Source organism: Melanerpes formicivorus, unplaced genomic scaffold, assembly GCF_026170545.1.
Source record: "Melanerpes formicivorus ecotype bairdi unplaced genomic scaffold, bMelFor1.0.p_v2 SCAF_5, whole genome shotgun sequence".
In the NCBI taxonomy this organism is placed as follows: Eukaryota; Metazoa; Chordata; class Aves; order Piciformes; family Picidae; genus Melanerpes; species Melanerpes formicivorus.
This window is the reverse complement of record NW_027142357.1, coordinates 11,957,302-11,981,969: the sequence shown is the minus strand read 5'-3', so window position 1 is coordinate 11,981,969 and position 24,668 is coordinate 11,957,302. Positions and strand designations below refer to the sequence as shown.

Sequence of the window (24,668 nt, the reverse complement as noted above, 5' to 3'; positions counted from 1 at the left end):
ATAAGCCCATCAGCCACTCATAAGACCTGTTCTCTAGACCCTTCAGAAGCTTTGTTGCCCTTCTTTTGACAAGCTTCAGCACCTCAGTGTCCTTCTTGTAGTGAAGGGTCTGAAACTGAACCCAGTATTCAAGGTATGACCTCACCAGCTCTGAGTGGAGGAAGATCACTTCCCTAGGTGATCTTCATATTTCAGACAAGTTCAGCCTCTCAGTGACAAGGAGAAACTGTCTGGCAGATCTGTGGGTTACCAACAGCTGAGAGTGAAGCTTGTTTCATCCTGTGTCTGCACTGGGCTTGCTGCACTCTGTTAGGGGTTTTGTACTGCTGCTTTTGGAGGGGACTGTGCACATTTGTGCTCTGAGTACTATGGGATGTTGGGGCTATCTCTGCTCTATTTTGCTTGTCAAAGTCCCTCACTGGGACAGCTTATAAGCACAGTCACTTGGCTAATGGTTAGGTCAGAAGCTTGTTAGTTAGTTACACTGGTGGAACCTAATCCATTCAGTTTCTATTGCATATTACAAGCTGTGATGTGAAAACAATACTGAGTAGTCAGGGTGCAACCTGCTGCTCCTGGCTGTCAGCCCACGATATTTTCTGCAGCCGTGTACAGGGTATCCTGCATTCACCATGCTGCAGGGTGGCATGCTGTGGTTACAGGATTAGGGCCTCCCTGCACAGAGGTCTGGGAGACTTGAGAGAAGTTTTTCTTGTGTTTAGACCACAAATTACCTTGCTCTTGAAGCCTGCCAATTCTATGAGGTTTTAGTTAATGAAAGGACTGCATGCATGACCTGCTTGGAGTAATCTTTTAAAATTTTGGTTGCTTATTGAAGTGGTTGTCTGTAAAGGAATGGACTAAATCTGTATTTGTTTTGTCTGGAGCTAATCTACAAATCTCCTGTTAAGATGAGGACAGTACATCTTTAATCATGTACATAGAAAAACACACTGGAGAAAGTCATAAGATCTGATTTAAAAAACAGATTTTCTACATAGAAGTAAACTGGCACCTGCCTGGGCATCAGCTCGTTGATGTACATGGAAGGTTATTTCCAAGAATCTCAGCCACAGCACTTTCAGTGCTGCCTGTCTGTGCCCACTGCATGGATCTGCCTAATGCTTTTGATTAGAACCTGCTGCACAGTGTCATTGAACACTGCTCAGAGCATCCCCCTTGCAAGGAAGAATGCTTCACCTTGAATTACATGGCTGCCAAAGCAGCAGGCAACTGTGACTGCAATGGGTTGGAAGTACCTCTGATACTGTTTGGTGTTCTGACCCCAAATGAAGCAACCTGGGACACTGCTGTCTTGGTGATCACTGCTGTGGGATGTGCTCAGTTTAAAATCTGTGTCTTCCTTCATTTGTGCAGTGAGGCAGCTCCTGGCTGCTCCCAGGTATGCCACATAACTCCCTGTTAGATGTTCCTGAGGTGCGCCCCTTGCATGCACCCTCAAACCCATCTTCTTCTTTAATACAGTGTATCCTGCCCTCTAGTGCCAGCAGATGCTGAGTCAGCAAGAGCCCAGGAGAAAGCTGTGCCTGTGACTTCTCACCTTTCTCCTTGAACAGGTCTCTCTGAGCATGGGGAGCTGCTGATCATAGGGCTACTAGGACAGGGACACTGGCTAAGTATGTTTGTGCTGCATTTGGATGTTTGTGCTATGGCGTGGGGACCAAGTACTTCAGTGTGGCTTTGGAGCAAGCACAGCTTCTTGGAGATGTTTTCAAGGAAAATAAGCTTCATTATGGAAACAAGAATACCCATGGCAGGATATGTGAAAGAAGGCTTTGGAAGTCAGAAGGGTGAGCTAAAAAATAAATCCTGAAGCCTTGGGGAGTGCTTGGCTGTCAGATAGGGAACAGACAGAGCAGAGAAAACACCTGGAAACAGGTCTCTTGCTTTTCTCCTGAAGAAAAGAGGTTTCTCTCAGCCATTGCCTGGGACTCACAGGAATGTTCCTGGTGGGTGTCTGCTGTGAGCCAAGCACAGCCCATCAGTGCTTCTCAAAGCTCCTTCATGCTCATTACATCTCCCACCCTCCTGATGTGACTCTTCACTTTGCTATTTTTAAGACTGCCAGGCAAAATCTTCAAGATTTGCAATAGGCAGGGGTGGGTTGGCGCTGGCTGCAGAGCCGTGAGTGCCTCCAGCTGGGCAGCATCACACCCGCCGGGGCTTTTGCACAATTTCCTGGGTTATTTCAAGCTGTTGGGAAGGTCCAGCCGCAGGAGCGCTGCTGGGGCCATGAATGGGAGGGGCAGGCGGCCTTTTTGTACGCCAGTGAGGCTGCAGAAAATGGAAAAAGCAGTTTTGTGTAAACCACGCTCCTCTTGCTCTGTCCCCTCATCTTGGATCAGAGAAGTTGGAGACTGGGGAAAAGGTGGCGGGGGGGGAACCCCAACATGAACCCTGAGAGGTCACCCATAGTTTTCCTCTGATGCACGGTGGAGTGGAGTGCTGGCGTAGCTGTTAGGGTGGGTTTGTTTCTTTAAGGTGTCTCCCAGTGGGACCATCAGCAAAATGTGATGTGGCAGCTATGGTAACTCCTCTTGGCTTTCAGCACAGCTCTCACTGATCACACAACTTGCTAGTGAAGAAGGTACAGCTGTCCAGGCCTTGGCAGGGTTCCCCACCCTCTGCTTGCTGCCAAATGCTGTTTTTCTTCCTTCTTTCTTTCTTTCTTTTTTTAAAAAAAAAATATTTTGTTTCCTAAGAAAATGAAAATGGGAGGAACAGCCTCAGCTGCCTCTCAGCTCCATCCGATGCTTCCTGGATCTGCTGGGGAAAAGCCTGATGGGGCTACATCCCAGTGTGACGCTGTGTTGTTGGCAGCCAGTGAGGTCCAGAGGCCAAATTTGAGGGCTCCTGTCCTGCTGTGTGATGCTGGGGCTGGAGGGGGACTGTGGTTAAACACTGGGGTTCCAGCAGCACCTGCAAAGTGCTGAACACTTAAGCTGAAACTGTGTTCAAAGCTGGCTTGTTTTTCCCAGTGTGGGCATCCTCATGCATGGCCAGCTCCCATGCACACCTGCAAGAAATGAACCAGCTGGATCTGGTGAGCTTGGCTGCAGGCAAAAGCCCTGTTGCAAAACTAGGCAAACAACTTCCCTGAGTCACCTTCCTGATTGTGTCACAGCTCCAGATGCCTCAGTGGTTGAATTTGCACCTATGAAGTACAATGGAATAGCTCAAAATTCACCACTGCGCTGAACAGTCCCAGAAACCATATCACTCCAAAGCTTTAGGCATTGAGTCACAGCCTGGGCTCCCTGTAAGAGGTCCAGGAAGCTTTTTTTCTTGTCATCTCCTTCTTTGCATCCACTGTGGCAGTGTTAACCCTTGCTTATCAAAGCATATTTGAGCCGTGCTGGCCTTGGCCCATGAAAAAAAGACTCTGTCTAGCTCTGCTGTGTGATTGACTCTACCTCATCCCCAGGAGCTTGTCTCATACTACCACATGGTCTCTAAGGCTTGTCTGCACCAGGGATTTCTGCCAGCCCCAGGGAATAAATTGGTGGTGTCAATGGCACAGGCAAACACTCTTTGCACAGGCAGGGTGTGGTTTGGAGGACCTATTAAAGATCCAATAGTAAGATGGGTTTGTACTGAAAGTACCCACCATAGGGTGCAGCAGCTTGCACGGACGAGCTGCATGGTTGTGTGCAATGGGAAAGCTTGCATGGAATTGCTTCCCTTGGGGTTCTCCAAGCTCCTTCATCAGGCTGGATCTGCCGGTTTGGCATGGCAGAAGTGAACCAAAAAGCCCTTCATTTTGGAATATTTTGACTATGTATACAATTTTAAGGATGAGCCTGAAATACGAGCTGAAAGGCAGACTGATCAGGGAGGTGGATATGTAATTTGAGGAAGGAACCTGTGGATTTTCTGTCTAAAAAGAGAGTTTATATTTTGAAATAATTCACATGCTACTAGAGCTCTGAGAGCTTTTGTAGTAGCGGCTAAAGGAAAGATTAAGGATGGTACTGCGTGAGTAAGATACATTGCAACTGATTTGTGCAGGGGGTGAAATTAGGGCAGTAGGAAATAGCACTGAACACACTATAAACAGGAAGTCTATTTTCTGTAGAAGCAGGGATGACTGGGCACATCTAAAATGGACCGTGGTACTTCTGAAAACTTTTCTAACTGCAGTAGAATAATATATTTGAGAAAAACAAACCGGTAGCAATAAAGGGAAATGTATTTGAAGTCTGTCACTTTTTAAGCCATTTCTCTTTCATTCTAACATAATTCACAGCTAAATAGTACCTACAGCCATGTCTGTTTTCCTTTGAAACCTCAACTACTTTAAAATATTTACCCTTTACCACCCACTGAGAGTGAAAGTACTGCCTGACTTACAAAATAACAGCACTTAAAAGTATAATTTTCAGGTTAACTCAGTCCTATTGAAAATGTGTGTGTTTTTAGTTCACAATTCTCTGCTGAAAAAGCCCTGGACCTCCAAGCACATGTCATTGGCCAGGAGCTACCTGTAATTGTATTTTGGAATGATGAGATCTTTTTATGGGCCTCTCCACCGCTAATTCCCCTGGCATGAACATGTAATATACTGCTGAGTTGCTCCTCTGTTCTCATTAAGTTATGGCAAAGATTGATCACTGGGTTGTTAGTTTTCAATGTCTCTAAGGGGCTCCCTGGAAGGTGATTCCCCGCTCTCCCTTGCTCTTGGGGAATAAACTGCTGCTTGAATAGTTGAAAATTTGATGCTCCGAACAACATTTCTGCACCAAAACTCAAGTGTAAATTCATCATTTCTCTACAGAGGAGGTGGTGAGAAGGTAGATGCTCAGCTGCTCTCCAGCTCTCATCCAATAGCAATCATTTGTCAGACCCATAGGGCATAAAAGAGAGATTTAATTATTTCCTTTTTTTTAGTGCTTGTAATAGAAGGAATATATTAAACAGCCTTTCTTGCAGCAAAGGATGAAAAACCTCTTGCAAAAATATCTGGTTGTTCACGGCATAAAATCCTGGCAAGCTGGAAGAGAGCTTTGAATGCAGAGGTTGTAGGATCATGCCAGAAGCATCACATTTGCAGTTAAAGGCAGTGAAAAGGACTCGCTGACATTAGAAATTTTCTGAGCTCACCAGGCAGAATAATGAATTTCCTTAACAGATGCGGCAGAGCCATCTTGTCTAATGTGTGAAAAATACACATTAACATGAGGTACGCAAGGATTTTTTTATCATTATTTTAAAGACAGTATTATCTCATTTGGCCTGGCTTTACTGTGTAGGTTTACGTTCAGGTATCTTACTGGGAAGTAGTAGCAATTCTCTGGTAATCCCAGAGGCACTACCATAGCTGAAAACTCTGGTTCCATGTAGATGCTTTTGAGTGGGCTTAACTCCCGACACCCACCTTGTGTCATGGCACCCACTGATGCCTGAAGCCCCACAGTCTGCCGGGTAAGCTTGCCTGTGGGTTTGGAGGGAAGTAAGGCTTAAGCTCACCTCCAAGGCTTAAGCGTTGGAGGTGGTGCTGGTCATCCTGGGTAGGAAGGACAAGGAGTAGCAGGTGCTCAGTTTCAGCCCATCAAAAAATGTTTCCCCCCTGCCATCCTAATTGCTTTGATTAACGGTTTTATTGTGCCTCAGATGCTTTTGTCCTGGCAGCCCCACTGTGTCCATAGCAATTCTAGTATGAGGACGTATCACTCACATCCAACAATGTGCTTCTGCCCCTGTGCTTGGCATCTCCAAGCAACCATGAGTTCTAGGGCTCCTGCTGGACCAGACCATGTGCACAGCTCAGCCTGCTGCAGCTCCTTCCCCCAGGGACTTTGCTCTGAATACCCAAGTAGGAGCCTACAGCTTTTTCTTAAACGGGCAACACTTCTGTAAGTGCCATTACATCTGCCACCTTTTGGCAGTGGTATGCAGCAGGCACGCTGGGCTGGGGCTGCTCAGATGTCGGAAGGAAAGCAGGGAAATGCACTTCACTGCTTTTCTTTCAACAATGAGATGCCGATTCATTGCTTTGCTGTCCTGAGCACGTTCAGCGTCGGTTTTCTGTGCTGCTGGACAAGCATCAGTGAGGCCATGGCAGGGAGATGTTGGGGTGCTGTAGTGGTCCCCAGGCATGCTTTCGGCAGGGGATTAAAGTCCTTTATTGTTCTTGACTGAAGATAAACCACCCTGCTACCTATTGTAAATTGCATGCTGGGACATACCTGCCTGTCCGCCTTTCTCCTGGGCTTTTAGTTAGTTAGTTAGTTATTGTATTGCTGTTTGGATTTTTTTAACATCCCCATGATTGCCTGAGCTTCCCCTTTTGAACAGGCATCTCTTTAAATGAGCCCATATTACCCAGCAAGATTTCATCACAATACACACAAAACATGCTGTAAGGGTCATTCTTAAATGTGCTCTTGTGGTTGTCTGAGGTCCTTCTGGCAAATTAATGTTGTTAAGGAGCTTGGTGTTAGGGATGCTGGATGTGAATACATTGGGAAATTCCCCAGACATGTAAGATACTGCTTCCTGACTCTCCCTGGATCCACCAGACCTTATTGGATTTTCCAAGCTGAATCAGTGGATTTTTAAATTTATTTTTTTAACAGGTCTCAGCACAGCAGTGATCTCCCCCCTCCCCTCCCCCCCATCTCTCTTAGCAGAGTGATTTGGTTTATTTATTTTTATGTACAAACATGTAATTTTAAAAGGAGAGCTGAACAGCTTGATTTGAAGCATAATCACATAAATTACTGCACAATGATTTTTGGTGGCTAAACTAATCTGAAGGCTAACTCATACATTTTAAAGAGCATGTTTGGCAGGTCTAATATCTCTTAAGGAAATGGTAAAGCTGCTTCTTGGGGATGACAGTTAACAAGGCAAGACTATCTTATTAGGAATTCAATTAAAGCTAGTAGATTCTTACTGTATCTCTTCCAGTAAATATATATCAAACTGAACCAGTAGACATCTGTCTCTTCTCCCCTCTCTCCTTTTTCCCCCAAGCCATGGTTATAGAATCATCGAACTGCCTTGTTGGGAAAGACCATTGAAAGAATAAAGGTTAAATGCCGGAGAGGAGAAGTTGGGAGGAAGAGCAGGGACTACAGCTCACTGTACAGTGCAGGGCACAAGGCTTATTTTCGTTTTGAAGTCTGATAACTTTTGCAAGTAGTGTGAGAGCTGGGTCTGCCTAATTCCCATCCCTTGCCGAAATGCAAAAGGCAAAACCATTCCCAGATCAGATGAGGGCTCACACGCAAAGACCCTGGGAGAGGTCTGGGGATGTCTGGCTGCCCCATTACCAGGGAGACCCTGGCCCAAGCAGGATGAAAGTCTGTGCTCTGACAAACACCCACTGGCTGCTAGTTTGGGAAAGTATCTGGGCAGCCTTTCCTGGGTACAATTCGGAGTTTTAGATTAAAATGTCCCTTTCTCCCAAAAGGCTCAGACCCTGGGGAGGTCTCTCCAGAGAAATGAGGGATCAGATGGCCTCTTTGAAACTCTGTTAGCAATAGGGCTTCACAGTTGTCATTGCTTATTTAATATTTTTATGGGAGTGGTATTAAAATCCTCCCTGTTGCGATTTCACCCTCCTCTAAAAAGATCCTCCTGTCTCCAGGTTCCCAATGCTACTTTCCATGATGTGACAGCACGGTTTTGGAGGAGAAAGGCTGGTTGATTTTGTTGTTGTTGTTTTGGTTTGGGTTTAGTTTTGGTTTTAGTTTTTATTTGTTTCCCCCAGGGAAAACCGTTATTACTGCTAAATGCTGAAAGCCTCAGACTCGAAGGGTGATGGTTGATTTTACCGGTCAACCCCCCAAAGAAAGCCCTGATTTAATGCTGGAGAAGCAGCGCGTCCCAAAGAGCTACCAAAGCTGCCCCAATCTCCACCTTATGTATCCATCCACATTCATGCAGGGAAAATAGAAGTGCCAGCAGTGCCAGGGAGGTTGAGCAGAACCTTACAAAGAGCTCAGCTGAGAGAGTGCTTACTGGTGAAGAGCCTCTTCAATGCCTAAGTATCTCCTCTTCCCAGGAGAATGAGAAGGGCATTGCAAAAATTGTCCTGATGGCACAGTTGTGCCCCGGAATGGATTAGGTGGACCAGCTGCAGTATGAAAGTGGTTAAAGAGATGGTAGGAGGTTAAGGGCTACCTTGCTTCAATTTATTGACTGACAGAGTTATTTGTGTATGGTTAGTTGTTGCTGAGTGGTCATCTTCTACAACTACAAATCAAATTGAATTGCTTAGAAACTTCTCCCTTCCATCCCAGAAAATATTTCTACTGTTTTTAATTCTTGAGAACTAATCATCAATTAACATGAGACTACTAGTATTCAGTTGGAGAACTTCTTGGTTTTCCTCACTTCCAAATTTGTCTTGTAAACCAAAAATGATTATGTATAGCACTCCAAGTCACTTAGAGGGACCCACGGAGATTTCTGTTGGGGTTGTTGGCTAGCAAGAAGGAGCCGACTCAGGATCTGTCCCACTGCATTTTTATTTGTTTTGTGGAGCAGCACTATATTTTAGACAACTTTTTCTCTCCTGCCCAGTCTTCAAAGCTTGAAGGTGGGGGAAGCTAGGTGAAATGTGTGTTTTCCCCAACTAACATCTGTAATTCCCTGGTTTTATGTTAAGCTTGCTTTGTGCTCAGGATTGTTGGTAGTGTTCCCTTACTAGTTCGCAGTCTCATCAAACCATTCCTACAGTTCCACAGCAAGGCATAAATTCTGGAGAATTCAGGCTTTGAGATTTCAGAGTCATATTGAAGCACATGGAAATGATTCTCAGAACTATAACTATAAAAATAATTATATTGCTAGGGGGAAAGAGTGACAAGAAACATCCCCAAAAGAGAGTTCAGCAGTGGTTACAGGGTCTGTCCTGGCTCTGTAGAGGTTGCTGTGATCTCCAAGGCTAATTTATCACTGCTACCTGTAACTCTATGAATTATGCCTGAAAAGGCACTGCAAGAAGGAATGTGAAGGGAGATTGCAAAGAAGCAGCACTGCAGTCGTCCCCTTTGTTTTAATGAAGATGCTTAATATGCTCTTAAAAGCAGAGCTACTGTTCACAGAAGATTGGTGTGAAAATGACTAATTTGGACACAAGTTAGCTGAAATATATGTTTAGACTGTTCTATTAACGGCCCTTCAGTGCACATCTCTCCCAATAGGACTTTTACCACATCCCTGGCTCTGGCAGACTAAGTAGTAACACACTTCTGCTGCTCTTCTAAGTGGTCCTTCAGTTTTGAGCCAACGTTTTCCCTCTACCATACATGTCTCTGCTTTTTTTTTTTATGATCAGCAGTTAGTTGGTGTGCACCTAGCCCAGGACAGATTTGCCTTTTGCATGTCTCCTCCTCTGGAACGTTTTCCTTGTGTTCTTTCTTTCAAAGGTCTCTGAGCCTGAGCATTTTCTGGCTGACTGTAGTGTGTTTGGTGTCTGCTGTGTAACAGATTTATTCTTTCAAAAGGGAAGACATGAACGTAAACAGAAGATCCAAAATGCATTTTGCTGGGCTTTTAAATGCACTAAGATGAAAACCCCCTGCTACAAGCCTATTAATGTAAATACCAAACTTTACAATCCTTCCTGTCAAGGAAACATATTTACATTTTTCTAAGGATGCGTATAAAAAAATAGGGCTTTAGGGACAAAAAGGGCTTAGTTCCAGTGTCACAACACCCTCAGTTAACTGCACTGCTCTCATATAGTATAGAATTAGGGCCAGCAGAGATAACATCTGTTTGCTTCTTTAGGGACAAAATGAAATAGGATGCTAGCATTTTTATACTGGAAACAGCCCTGGAAGTCTGGAGGGGCAATGGTAAGTGCACTGTGTATCACAAGCACACGTTGCATGCACCTTCATTGGCACAAACAAAGGTGGGAAAGGTGTTATTAGTGCTACTGCCAGCCCAAGATGGGCAAAAGGCTCATTCCAAGCCCTCCTGCAGAGAATGGGAAGAAGCAGGTTGCTGGCAGATTGGTCCTACTGAGATGCGTTTTCTTCTATACTTAGCTGTTACTCCTGACTTTCTGGCTGGACAACATTGTCCCTACCTAACATAATAACAGGGAATGTATTTTCTTTCCTCCTGAACTTTTTTTGATGTTTGGAGCAATTTGAACATTTAGAAGGAAAAAGAAGATAAGCAGCTAAAAGGGAAGGAGCACAGGTGCTGACGATGAGGATGGGGAGATTTTTTGAAAGGGAGGCTCAGCTTTACATCTCTACTGAAACATCCTGTTGCACTCATAGAATTGACAAGCCATGCCTGTTTCTCTTTAAACTGTGGGATTGAGTTGTCTGTAATTATGCAGAGCAGAAGAGGAAAAATTCTGATGGCCAAAGGAGCAAGCAGCAATGACCTGATGGTGTTCACAGAGGCCAGGTGACATTGTACCAGTTCCCAAGGCTCTGATTTTCTAATCATAAAGCTCCTCTGACTTTTAGTTTTTGTGTACAAAGGGGAATGACCATTACTCAGAGGAGAAAACCTTTCCTTGCCTATCTCCCTGTAAACTCAGGGAAACAGGAGGACAACCATGGCAATCCAGTCTGAACGGTACTCAGCCCTTCATGCTCACCCAATGTCTGCTGCTCTTTCTGCTCCCTAGGAAAGGCAGGAGCTGATCCCAAATTCAGATAGCTATCTCTAAAGGTTTGTTGTGTTGTTTCATTTTGTGGTGGGTTTTTTTTTCAAGACTGCAGAGACTGTTCCACTGTTACGCACAAAATCTCTTCTGGCCATGACAGACGCGTGCAGAAGTCAGTGTCATGCCATGCAGCTAAGTTTGCCCATTTTTGAGACTTTCTCTAGGATCTTGTCAATTTATTTTTTTGCTGTTAGCACATGTAATTTTTGTCACCATAAATGATAGAATTTGACACCGCACCACACCAGGCCATTTGTCAACAATGTTTTCAACAGTTCAACCGCATGCGTGTGCATGCACACACAGGCACAGAAAGGAGAGATGAGGGGGGGAAAGGCCACTTTCCTCTCTAAAGCATGCAAAGATGAAGCAAAGAATCACTTCTAACCACCAGGCTGGAAGCTGGGTTACAGCAAAGGTGCCGAACACCGGTTTGCTCCCAAACAAACCCGAAATACGCTGGGGTTTGGCTCTCCGTGGTGGTTTTTCGTACAGCCCGTAACGTCGCCTACAATTCCTTTTGGGTAGGGACAGTCTGAACATCTGCATATAACATCTGTCTTGTCAGAGCCATGCTAATAATTCAACTGACAGTGATCTTTAAATTTAAAAAGAAAAAAGCAAGTTCTGCTGCTAAAGTACTGCCTGGTAGAGAGGAATGGTTGTGCATTAGATAACAGTTATAAAAACATCATTGGCTGATGGCAGACCATCATTTGGGAACCAGCAGAATAAATGCATTGTTCCATCCCAGCACTTTACTATTCAGCCAATCTAAACTGCTGAAGAAATATGTGTTCAGGACATTTTACATCTGTTTTTTGACAAGAAGCCTGGGGTTTTGCGTGTGGGTTTTGTCGGTTTGGGGTTGTTATTTTTATTTTATTTTATTTTAAATTCTGTTTGCTGCAGCTCTTACAGCCAGATTAGCATGGGGGGAAAAGCACTCTGTTTTATAAACAGAGGGTTTAGCCTTTTAAAAGGCAACTTGACTTCTTTTTTTTTTTTTGTTTTGTTTTAGTTTGGGTTGTCTTTTTTTTTTTGTTGTTGTTGAAATCAGGGCACAGCATGCAAAAAACAGTAACGCTAGCAATAGCCATAAAACCCACAACTGCAGCACTACCTATTTAAACAAACAGGCAGCCCGTACAATGGGTAGAGAAGCCTGGTTTTTGAACGGCCTAAAGTTTTTGGGGGCTCCCACAATAAGCATTTGGCAACCTTAATCGCAGCACCAAAATGCAAACTGTTTCAGGATGCAAGTGAAGCATTTACTTGAAGTGCTTTCTAAAACGGTTTTAAGTCTGCATTTTACAGTGCTGGTAGGTCCTAGTCCAACGCTTTTTGGCTTTTTTCAAACGAGGTAGTCCAGTTGCATTAAGGGTTTTGTTTTGTTTGTTTGTTTGTTTTTTTAGATGGGCCATTTATTGTTGCTAAAACAGAACAAAGATGGATTTGTCTCTTTAAAAAAGCCTGGCCAATGGGCAGGGATAAGCTTCCTTTTCGTCTTTAAGGAGCTGATTCTCTGCATGATGAAATTATTCCATTTTATATCAGGCGTGAAGTTATGAGGAGGGGGCAAATTTCCCTTTTGAGCATTTGCTTGGCAAAATGGGTTCCCAGGCTCTGCTTTATGTACTGAGCCCCAGAGAGTGACTGGCTATATGCAAACTCTGGCTGACACAATGCAGAGCTGCTCTGTTAATTAGCTTGAGATGAGGGTGTTATTAAGGGACTTTTTTTTTTCCCCTCCCCTCCTTTCTTACTTGTCATTCCTCCTTCCCTGAATATTACAAAAGCAACTTAAAAGGAAGTAGTTTTCAGCTAATAGAAAATGGTAAGCAATGACAATAGGTAAGAAACTACATCTAACACCAGCCTTTGTTTTACCGGCCCTTTGGGGAAGGGAAACCGAACAAATATGAAAATTTGGCGAAGTTTCTTCTATCTTTGTTTGCTTTTTATTGTGTGAGGGGGAAGGGGCACAGCCCAGGGCTGCAGCCAACATCTGCTGCTTATTTCTTTTAAAACAAATGCAACCTGGGGCGAACTTGTCGCCGAATCCCTGATGTGGTCCTGCTGACCTCCTGGTCCCCCCTGGCTGGAAGAGGATGTGACCACCCCAGGAGCCAATGGCTCAGCATTGGGGTTTTTGGGTGCAGGCACCCGTGGAGCGGAGCAGCAGCTGTTTTGGATCCTCTTGTCAGCCTGTTGTACTGATTGCCTTTTCCTCTCTTTAAACCCTTCCCTGAAGCAGCGCTTTCTGGCAAATCTCATGCAACAATGGTCTCCCCCTGTCCCTCATCAACCAGTTCTCGGGTCTCCCCTCTCGGCTCCGCTATCTCCACAGAGCAAAACCTTACTGATTTATTTATTAAATGGGGCATATCTGATTTTTTGCCTGCTTGGAAGGTTCTTTTATTTTTTTTTTAATTTTCATATGCATGCAGGGAGCCAGACACATCTGCACTTCCCACCACACTGCTGGCTCCATTGCTTCATACCCCTTGCCCAGCAGCATCCCCACATCCCACCAAGCTGTGCTATCTTTCCTCAAACTGGACCCCTGGCGAAGCCAGGCTCACAAAGGAAGCCACGGGAGCCCCATCCCACAGCCAAATGGACACAGAGCATCATCTACAAGAAGAGAAATCAGTACCTACCCCTTCGGCAGCTGGTTTCGCCTGCTCCGGGCGGTGGCTAGTGGGAGGCCGACATGGACCATGCTCCCTCCATCCTCCATACAGAGAAGGCATAACTCAGCCTCTCATGAGCCACATAACTGCAGCTCGTCATCTTACTGTCCATCTCGTCGCTCTGTAGCACCTGGTAGAGGAAGTCTATATACCGTGCCGCCAGCTTGAGGGTCTGGATCTTACTGAGTTTGTCAGAGGGCAATGTAGGGATGATTTTCCTCAAGGCAGCAAAAGCTTCATTGAGCGACTGAGTCCTCTGTCTCTCTCTGACATTGGCCAGGATCCTCTGGCTCTGTAGTTCTTCATAAGATTGGGAGCTGGGACTGGACTTTTTCCCCCTCTTCCCTGGGTTGGGGCTGCCATCTTCGCTGGACTTCTTACTGTATCTTCTCTTCCTGCCAAATCTCTTTGGCTGCCTTTCCAGCTCCTCTTCACTGGTCCCCAAGCTATCCACAGGGGAAACAGGAGAACTGGAGCTTTCTTCCATGCTTTCTGCAAGAAGGGGAGGGGAAGAGACTTTCCCCCCCTCCTTATGTAATGTGAGTGTGTGTGTGTCTTAAATGTGCTTTAAATTCCTGAGACAGATCCTTTGGAAAAACAGGAGGACTTTTTTTTTTTTTCTTTCTTTCTTTTTTCTTTTTTTTTTTTTCTTTTTTTTTTTTTGCTGACCAAACGTTTTCCAGGTTGCTTGAAGGGCTCTTATTTCAAGGACCGGGGTTGTGCAAAAAATTGAGGTCTTGGAGAGAGGAAGTTATTCTAACTTTTTGGAAACTTTAGCTGAGCTCAGTTGCTAAATAGTTGTCAGAAGTGAGGGAGGTGCGGGGCTCCCTTCTGATTGGCCAGCCAGGTCAGTGGGAGGAAAGCTTTTCCCCTGCTAAACTTTCACAGTTTTATGTTACACTTAACTAAAATCTTGGGAATGCACCTCGAATAAAAGATAGCCGGTGACCACCATTGCCACCCCCCTAGATGCTGAATTTTCAGCACCCCTCCAGGGTAACCCCCCTGCCAGGGTTTTTGGGGTGCTGCTCTGCTTGCTGAATGCTTGCAGGCTGCCCACGCTGCTCTGAGTCCCACTCCCACCTCCATGGCCAGCAGTAGCTCACCCAAACCAGGGTGCAGGGCACACAAGCCTTTGCACACATAAGTAAGTTCCCCATTTTTGAAAAATGGTGCCTGAATTTTCACCCCCTGATACTGGGGTTCTTGTAAACCCCTGTTGTCCCTTTGCAAGATGCCCCTTGCAGTGCCCTGCTCCCAAACTCCCAACTTGTGCATATGGGATGGGGATCTGCAGTCCAGTCCTATGGGGTGACCTGAGGGTGGCAGAAGTCTCCTGGGGTATGTGAGCTGTGGAAGGGTGGAGATTTGGGGGCAGCCAGGGAAAGCCCCTCCAAGCCCCTACTTGTGGGGGGATATTGGAAGATCCTCCTGGACTATTCTAGCGGAGCCCAAAATACGGATCTTTTGGAAAGCAGCTAACAGTTTGTAGAAAATCCCATGGAGAGTACCTCCAAGAGGTAATGTTGACCGTGCAGCCCAACTGCCTGCCATTTTTCCCCCCCACTTTTATTCCTCTCTGTTAAATACTAAATAGTACATTCTGGGGAAACAAGACTTGAGCTAGGTAGGAGGATGCCTCTTCCTTCAGCATATCCTACTGCTGAAATTGTGGTATCCCAGTGCATAAAAGTGTGGTAGCAGCTCCGGAGTTTCTGAGGTGTCGAACAGAAGACAACAGATCTAATTTTCCTCTCCAACACACCAGGGAAAATGTGGGAAAACTTTGCTTGCTTCTGTGGAGCTAAGGCAGAACAAAATCAGATTTGGACCTCTGATTTCAGTTGCAGCCCAAATTGCAGGAACAGATGCATTCCTGAGCAGCAAAGATCACGTTTGCTGTGTGGAGTAGGAAAATAAAATGAAACATTAATAATAATTTATAAAAGGCAGCTTGTAAAAATATTGATGGTGTATCAGAACAATTAGTTTAGAATGGGTTTCTTTGCTAAGTTTTCCAGTAGGTATCAACACTCATTAATGGAAAAAAATAATGTCTAGTTTGATTGGAAAGTGTTCCTTGGTAGGAGAAGGAATTTTGGCTTGCCCGGGGCTGACTCCTCTACTGGTAGGTAATGTTTATAGTGGAAAGACTTCCCCAGGCAGTCCCTGGGGAGAGCCTGTGTTTGCTTTCAAAAGGAAAGGTTTTCAGGTGCAGCACAGAAGTCGGAAAGCGAGGCAGTTCAGCAAATAGATTTTTAATCCAATTTAAGACCCCAGTGAGTCAGACAGGATGGGTACCTCTGCTGCCTGCACCCCAATGCAGGTTTCCAGAAGGGCTTGTGCTGGCAGATGGGACCAAGGTTTGGCAATTGCTTTGCACATGCAACCTGAAGGTCTGTGCACACAGGGGACTGAGATAAAGTCTATCAGACCCAAAGACAGAAACCACCTTTGGCTGTGTTATCGCAAGCACCATTTATACTGGGGAAACCTGAGTAACGGTCCATCGCCTGTCCTGTAAGCAAAGCAAACTGCTGTGGATAGTGGTGCTGATGTGAAACTGCACCTCAGAGGGAAAATACCCCTCGTGAGGGGTCTTCAGTTTGTACTTGAAGTATTTTGAGATCTCTTTTTCTTAGTGTATAGAATCATTTCCAAGCATTAAGAGAAACTACCACTGAAGACCAAAGGGGCACCTCCACCTTCCAGCTTTAGTGAGGATGGTTTTCCCAGCAAACAGGTTTGGGGCTAATGGTACCAGCTCTTCTGTGCTCACATCCCATTCTTGATATTATGAAAAATTTCTGGACAATAGGAAATTATTTTTCACAGAGAGTGGTCAGGCATTGGAATGGGCTGCCAAGGGATGTGGTTGAACCACCAACTCTGAATGTGTTTAAGGGTCATTTGGATGTAGTGCTTGAGGATATGGTTTAGGGGTGAACCTTGTAAAACAGGGTTATCAGTTAGACTTTGTGATTCTGAGGGTCTTTTCCAACTGGAATGTTTCTGAGATTCATTCACAGTAGAAAGCTGCTGTGGATTTGCAGGAATGCATGGAGCATGGGAAGACAGTTGAGTGGTGGGTCTGAGCACTTGGAATGTCCTGCCGGAAGGTGCTAGAGGTGCCTGCAAAAAGCTGCCTGGGGAGGCAGCAGGGCTGTGTTTGAGAGCACCAGGAGCAAGAGCAGCAGACCTGAGCTTGTGAGAACAAGCAGAGTTGTTTGTTGCTGCTTCTCCTCTCCTTCTGCCCTGCTGACATGCTGCTAATACTTATTCTGCATCAAGGGCAGGACTTGATTCTGTGGAGAGTGAGGTGAATGGGATGGGATTGGTCTTGCCAGAGGCTTGAGGAGGTGCACTGTGTGGAAGTGTCTCAATATGTCTGATTGTTAGTTGGTATAGGCTTTTTGCCTTTGTGACAATCACTACACACATCCCATAAATGTGTAGCAGGAGACACTCAGCTCCTGGGCATCATGCTGGAGCTACAGTGGCAAAAGAATGTGGCTCCATGGTGCAAACCTAGTCTAGCTGGGCAGCTGCTGTTCCTCATGCTCTTGGCCGTGCCTCTCTGGGCTGTGTGACATGGATTAGGAGCTCCTTGCTCCTCCACACTTCTTGGCTATGCTAAATAAATAAATGAACAGCCCCAGCCTCCTGCTCAGCTTCTATGAGCAAACCCGAAGGAGCTTTTGCACGGTGAAGAGGGGCAGGATTTCTCCCTGAGGAAACTGTTGCTGTGCATAACCTCTTAATGTGCAAAGCTTTTTGCTATCAGGCAGACTTCATTAGGTGAAATTTATGGTGAAAGTTAGCTGTGTCATAATTATGAAGTCTCTAAGCCTAGCTCCAAGGAGCATCACTCCAACACTGCTGTGTATGTGTGCGCTCTTTACAGCCGCTGGGTCCCCAAGCAGTGCTTAGTGCCAGAGCTAAGTACTGTGTTGACAATGCTGCAAATATCTTCCCTTGGAGCAGACCAAAGGCACCGTCTACGTGTGCGCAGACCCGGGTGAAATGTGATCTGGCTCTCCTGAAGGAAGAGGGAGTTTGGAGAGACTTTGAGGGGGAGGCATGTGGTACGAAGGTACCACTGGCAAATCCACATGGGGTGAATGTACCCTTCCTGTTACCACAGCAGTGTGGAAAGAAGTTATGAAATAAACTGCAATATGAAAAATTGTTTTGATGAAAGTTTAATGCCCCGTTTAAATGTGACATCTACTCTAGCACTGATGCTGTCTTACTGCCACTCCTAAGCTCCCAACATTTCTTGTTAGGGGGAAATAATGCACACGGGCTGGGCTTTGGGAGTGGTGCTTATTTTTCATAGGAAGCCTGTGGTTCAGTTTTCTTCTTGACAGGGCCTGGCCCTTCATCCCCTCTGTGCCACAGTGGGGGAAAAGCTTGGATTTCTTCCTCGTGCCACCCTTCCCTCTGCCCACGATAGGAAGTGGGGAAAGCTTGGGTGCCCTGGCACTACAGGTAGTAGCATTTTGTTGTGCTCAGACTGCTCTCCCAGCTCCTCTCTGTTGGGGAAACTGCCAGGGTTGCACATTTTTGGAACAAAATGAAAGAAGATGTTGTTGTGCTTACTGCCTTCCTCCTCACTGCTTACTGTCTTCCTCTTCCTCGCTATTTACTGCTACAGAGAAAAGCATCATTTCTGCTTTCAGAAACGTCCTTGCTGTAAAATTGTGTTCGATGCTGAATGATCTTTGAGGCAGTCAGGTCTCATTAAGCTGTTGTTTGGTTGGTTGTTGTTTGGTTTTCTGGTTTTTTTTTTTTTTGTTGTTTTGTTGGTTTTTTCCTTGCCTTCAGTGCAGTTCAAGGGATAATTCCATAATCGTTGTGCAGCAACCACTAGAAGCATTCTCATGTGTGCATCTTCCACATGCTGTCTTTGTAAACTTGGTTGTGTTTCACCTTGCACTTCTGCTTCGTAGGCTTTGTTTCCTTATTCCTCGTGTTGCAGTGCAGCAGCAGCCAGACACGGAGAGCGGATGTTTCCCAAAGCACTCACTCTGCAGTGACAAGTTTATGATCAAAAGCAAGGGAGCAGTGAGTGAGCAGAGCAGATAAGAGGCAAGAGGCAGAGAGTGCGAGGCTTTAGGGATAAGATGGTTGGAGCAGAGCAGAGTTTCAAAGTAATTGGATACACTAACGTTGGAGGTTTGTGCAGGAATGTACATCTGTTTCTGAACTGTTACCAGCTGATGTGCCCGCTCTTCCTTTCGGCTTCCTCAGTTATAAACCCTCAGAGCAGCAGACAAGGAGAGCCTGACCTGAGGGACGGAGAGTCCTATTGCTTGCTAATCCTTACAATAAATGCAGTCAAGGTCAAGGCATGCTTTTGATTTGCAAAGGCGTTGCTGGGGCAGCTTGGTGTGCTGATACTTGCCCCGGAGGGAGCAAGGTGGCAGCTTCTCCCTGTGCATGGTTTGATGGCTCCATCTGGCTTCCTCAGCCTTGCGCTGGAGGAGGTGGGGAATATGGACATTTTAAGAGAAGACTCTACAGGAGAATAGAATCGTAGAATGACAAAAGAATGAAGGGAGGAACATAGAGACCTTCCCAGGGGACAGTTCCTTCTCCTGAGAGAGCCCGGCAGGTCCTGTGTTTATCTCCTTTATGAAGCTAGCAGCTCCATCCAAGCTTTGATCAAGCTAGGTGGTGAATCACAAGGGCCGTTTTTCCAGAGCTTGCTTTGTTTGCTGTGTGTAAGGTCAAGACAAACTCTCTGCAGTGTGATAATAATTTTGCTTTCAAAATAATTTAGCTTTCAAAAAATATTATGGTGAGTCAGATTGTTAGCAGGCAGTGTAATTCACAGCTTCTCTATATGAGTCCTAGATTCTGCAAAACACTGGTTCATACTTTGGAGAAGAGAGGTACATAGGAGTCCCACTAATATTCATGGGATGGAGGTGTTTAAAGTTATAAATGCTAAGTATAGGTCTGAATTTCTGATCTGAATGTCCTCTGAAACAAGATATTTTTATTGACTTCAATAGATTTTGAACTGGGCTCTCAAGCATTACCCTGTTGGAGGACTGGTTCACATCTCTTGGTCATTTGAGCTCCATTGTTAATAGGACAAGGATAACATAGAACTAGCACGATTCTGCCTAGATCAATGGGTACAGTGTTTCAGGTCTGATCATTGATTGCTGTCAAGATTAGAAATCCATGTCGTTTCTCATGCTGTTAGTGTTGCAAACCTAGCACACATCCTGCTGTATGGAGAAACCAAAAGGCAGTGGTGTTGCAATTGTGGATTCTATTTTTAATGATAGCACAACAGATGAACTGCAGTTTGCAGGAGTAAAAAGTAGTAGCTATCCTGATTCCAAAAATAACATTTCTATTTTACATCACAGAATCACAAATCATTTACCCAAGACCACCACTAATTGCTGGTCAGAGAGGAATGTCTCCCTGGGAATCCATGAGATAGACTTTTTTTCCCTCTTTCTGAAAGGTGAAATATTAATTGCAGCTGCCCCAGTAATAACTGTAGCTGAAAACCCAGTCTAGGGAAAATGAAAAAGGTAAAAAAAGATCATTTAATGAACTGGAAAATCAGAGTACACCCAATATTTTGTCCTACTTGACTTTTCTTCCCCTATCTCCAGACCCATTAAACTGGGAAGGAAGGGCTTCCCACCAACAAGGGCAATCCAATACCAGGATTACTGTCCTGTCAGCATCCAGGAACAGCACAGAAGGCTTGGGCATCTGTATGTTAGGACTGCAGCACCCACTTCAAGGCAGGTGTATTCAAAACAACATCAAGTTTGACTTCTCATTTTGAACATTGCTTGACAGCCTCTCCATCTCCAGGAGATGGAGAATTGCTCCACTAAGAAGCCAGGGCTTGCTCCTGAGATGAAACTTTGGTTGACTTTAGCAGTGCAAGTGCAGACAGTGGGCTGGGAAGGAGTTTGCCAAGCTGATGCTGATGTAGAAGACTGATCTCATGTCCTCATACAGGCCACAGAGAGGGAGACTGTCTTTTCTGGGTCCTCATGGTGATCTTTTTCTTGCATATTACAAAAGAAATTTGCAGAAATGTCCTCATGCCAGTGCTTTACTGTCAGTTTTAATCTTCAAAGCTCTGGAAACAATGTAAGGAAGGCAGTAATCCATAAAACAGATTTAAGTCTTATTACTCACCTTAGCCACCTTCCACAGCTCCCTGTGAAGGGATCTCAGGATAAAAACTGTTCCTGCTGGGCACAGGTTGCCTTTGCAAATACCATGCTCCTTTGTCCCTCTCCTGGTTTAGATCAAAGCACTGCCTGTGGTGGTGATTCTGTACTTTTTGATTCATCTTATCTTTTAACACATCTTGAAATGCATAGGTACTCCAAGTTAACGTGGCTGCAAAGCCCACCAAGAAGAAGTCCAAATGCTTGTACTCATGTATTTCAGTAGTTTTGAGGATTAATCAGGACCCTAGTGGTAGATCAACCTTGTAGTTAATTACTTTGTGAAGTGAAAAGATAGCAATAAGGTACTGGAAAGCAAAGCCAAGGTGTCGTTATACTGCCATTGAAAGAAATGGTTTTCCTCATGGGTCTACAGAAGAATATTTCTCAAAGCATCTTTCCTTGCCAATGGTCAATCCTTTGAATGCTATGCCAGGGGGATGTGTAATGCCACCAATGTGCCTCCTTATTATTAGAGAGAAAGGACTGAGAAATGCCTCCTGCACAGACTCCACCTGAAAATTGAGTGATGTGTGCAAAGGCAGATCCAGAAGCAGCTTTGTTTGCCTTGGTGTATCGCTCAATGGATACTCACACAGAGGAGGGATTTGTTGCCCTGAACCTTAGCCAACTAAATTTTAACTGTTGAAGATACCTCTAGAATTTAACCAGCAAGGTATAGTATTTTGTAGTTCAGATGCTGGGTAGACAAAAAAACAAAATGAAGAACTAGGACACAGGTAATTGTAAGATAGCTCTGCCCAGAGAAGGCAAACCCTCCCAGGAGCTGGGTGCATCTGTTGTTGGATCCCAAATGGCCCCAGGAACAGCTGTGCTGGAACCCAACAGAATTTTTGGTATTGCCAGAATTTGAAAAATCACAATTTTGAATGCCAGGGCAAAACAAGGGGAAAATTGTTAAAGTTTCTGAAGTAGGAAGGATAAGAGATTAGAGTCAGTTAAAATAAACCATTTTTAATCTCTTTGGCCAGCTCTGAACTTTACCTTGGCTCTGGCTGATAGCTGAGCTACTCAGAGTTTGTAAACTCCTTAGCCTGGATAAAAACATGCATCCATCCTACTTTTTTATCCCACAGCACTACAGTTCTCCAATCATTTCCTCCAGGGTCTAGAGCTGGTTAAGGAGACTGGGCAACTCATTAACAACACTTGCTAATGGGCTGGATGGATCATTGCTATGTGACAGGTCAGTCGTGGCTCCCAGAGGTGGAAACTCCTGCCTTTGAAGTGTTCCTGCTCCCCATCAGCCTGGTAGTGGTAACCTAGAGATGGGTCCTTGGTTTCCTGTACTGGAAAGGAAGAGCTTTACTGGTTGGGTCATTGTCAGCATTGGTCCAACTCCAGCAATTGGGCTAAACTTTCTCTAGTACTCACCTACTTAAAACAGGGAGCTACAGTTTCTGTCTCAAAGGCTATGGAGCTGTTTCTGAGCCAAATTGCAGCTGCTCTTTCTCATACCTTGATGGAAAAACTCAAATGTCTATAACTTGTTTTCCCTCTCTTGAAAACAATGCTCAAAAACCATAGCAACTCTTCTTTCCTTATCCATCTTTTTTAACCACATTTTTTATGAAGTTCTTTCCCAACAGTATTTCTCTGTGGGCCTTTAGGCATTAGTGATGTTCCCACAGCAGAAGGACAAAATATGACTTCCCAGCTCCCAACCCACTTACTGCATTTTGTTGAAAGAATATAGGATTAACCTGTAGCCCCAAGAGAGCTGTGACTCACACTCTTTGAAAACTGATGGTGCTGTTTAATGTCTTCAGTGGTTTAGGGTCTTTACGGGATGGTGGGACCTGGTAAGAATCCCTAGGATATCAACTAAGAAGTGAGTTGATTTCAGTCCTTTGTGTCTTGCTGTTATGTATTTCAATGGCCTAGAAGAGGGAAGGGTCAATAACCCTGGAGAACCTTGTGGGTGACTGGTGAAATTCTCACCAAGTAGACAAAGAAAAATGTGACAGAATTATTGAGGGAAAAAATTGCTTCTTTTCTAAATAGAACAATATTTTGTGCAATATGCCAACCTACCTAGGGAAATGTAATTTATTTTTGGAAAACCAGGCACCCAAACTCTGACTCCTTTACCTCTGCCTGTTGCAGTTTAGGTTTGCTTGTGTGCCCAAGTACTTCAGCTACCTGCTGCCCCTGCTTTGGATATTTCCTATAGTCTAGAGCAGCTGAGCAGAAAGTAGCTTGCCATGTCCTAGGTTGCCTGGCCTAGTGGAGAGGACACAAAGCCAGTGCCTCCCTTTGAAGCAAAGGGCTGCAGCAAAGGGCTGGTACCTTCTGATCAAGTTACTTGGTTATCAGTTGATTTGGTTTCACTTTGGTCTTTAATTTCATAGAATAGAATCATAGAATCAACAAGGTTGGAAAAGACTGCAAAGATCATCTGAAATCTTCTATTTAAGGAAGGGGGGGTGGAAATCACTGAGTAGCTACACACAATATCAGAAGAAATAGTCAGCCAAATCTGTTCAGCTGAGAGAGGATATTATTTTTCTCAGACTAATTAAAACTTCTGATTTTTTCTTTGTCTTTACCAACACCTGTTTAACTCAAGCACCTGAATAAACTTTAAGTAAAAAAGATAGCTTTGTTGGAGACTCAACTGGACCCTGAAAGATCGAGTTCCACTTCTGGGACCCTCAACAAATCCAAGGGAAACCAGGCTTGACATTCCTAGTGAGATCTGGGGAGCAAAAGCAGGAAAGGCCCATCATTTCCTTCAGAAGCAATTAGATGAAAATGCCCCAACAAACAAATTGCTAAAAGTTGAGATTGGTTGAATTTAGAAGAAACAATCATAAAAACTCATAAATTAGCATAATTGATTTTGAATTCTTGTTCTAGAAATAGTGGGTGGACTAGCTGTTTTCTCAAGACTGATGACATTTACCTGTGTAGGCCATATTGACTGTTGGGATGTCATGAGCTATAGCCCAAGTTTTCTTGATGTCAGTCTGGTTGTAAACACACAACTGTATAGATATCAAAGCTGATGTAAAGGAATGTGTACATAGTAGCTGAAACACTGGAAATGAAATTATTGTGGAAACAGCTGCACCCCTCAAAGGCACAGAAAGAGCATTCCTACAAAGCATCTGTGGATCTGTACATGTAGTGTTGGGAAAGATACACATTTGGATGAGGAAGCAGGTACTTTAACCTCCCAAGCCTGCTGCATCCAGAAGTCAGTGTATCCTTCCTGCTTCCACTGATGTCTTGCTCCTTTGCATCTGCGGTGTTCTCCGCTGGCTTGCTCAGTATTACCCTGAGTCTTGCTGTGTTGGGATTGGATGGTGGGAACCAGTGTTCCAGCAGTACTGTAAGAAACTAAGTTCTCATCTGTCTGTCTCAGCTGCTCAGATCCTACCTTTAGTATCACAGATGAAAAGTGGGTTTGAGAAATCTTCCTTCTGGTGAATCTGTATGGTGCATTACAGGGCTGGATGCACCCTTCACAGTGGGCAGGTTTTCGTCTCTGTGAAAGAAAACAAAATCTTAAAGTGGTCAGCTTCCAGAAATTTATGGTCAGCTTAAGGGGGTGATCAAACATTCTGCAGGAACACCCCACTTCCTGAGGTTGTCCGGGCAGCAGCTGCAGCCTAAGAATATAGTCTAGCTTCCACCTTACCCAGCCCTTGGATTAGAATACTAACACTCCATACTAGCTCTCTAGTACAGAGCAACCTCTAATGAGTTGCAAAGTACTGTATTTTTGTGCATTTTAGCTCAAAAAGTCTTTTAACTTGCATTTAATTGTTGAAGGAGAAGAGCTATAAAACATACCTGTCCTCAGCCTGAACCTCCCACAGTTTTTTCATTATCAGTTGAGCTTTGTGATTTTTAAAGATTTTTTTTTTTTTTTTTTTCCTGGCATGAGTACTACTGTGATGTTTCATTTCCTTCTCTCTTGCACTTTTGGCAAAGATAAAGTTTACTGCTGGTTCCACTATATACTCTATCAGGTGACTTGGAGCCTGATCCACAACTTGCAAAGTCAGCAGAAAACTTTATGTTGCTCTCAGCAGGCTTTACAGCGACCTTTAATAATTCTACCCT

At 44.6% G+C, this 24,668-nt stretch overlaps 1 protein-coding gene across 1 annotated transcript in view; it reads right to left on the bottom strand.

Annotated features, from left to right (window-relative positions):
- TWIST2 (twist family bHLH transcription factor 2) overlaps positions 1-14,110 on the bottom strand; it is a 41,537-nt gene extending 27,427 nt beyond the window's left edge. The window contains exon 1 of the mRNA XM_068138145.1: positions 13,327-14,110. Coding sequence (XP_067994246.1) covers positions 13,364-13,846 — 483 coding nt within the window. The 5' untranslated portion in view covers positions 13,847-14,110 and the 3' untranslated portion in view covers positions 13,327-13,363. The remainder of the gene's footprint in view (positions 1-13,326) is intronic.
- Between the last annotated feature and the right edge of the window lie 10,558 nt (positions 14,111-24,668).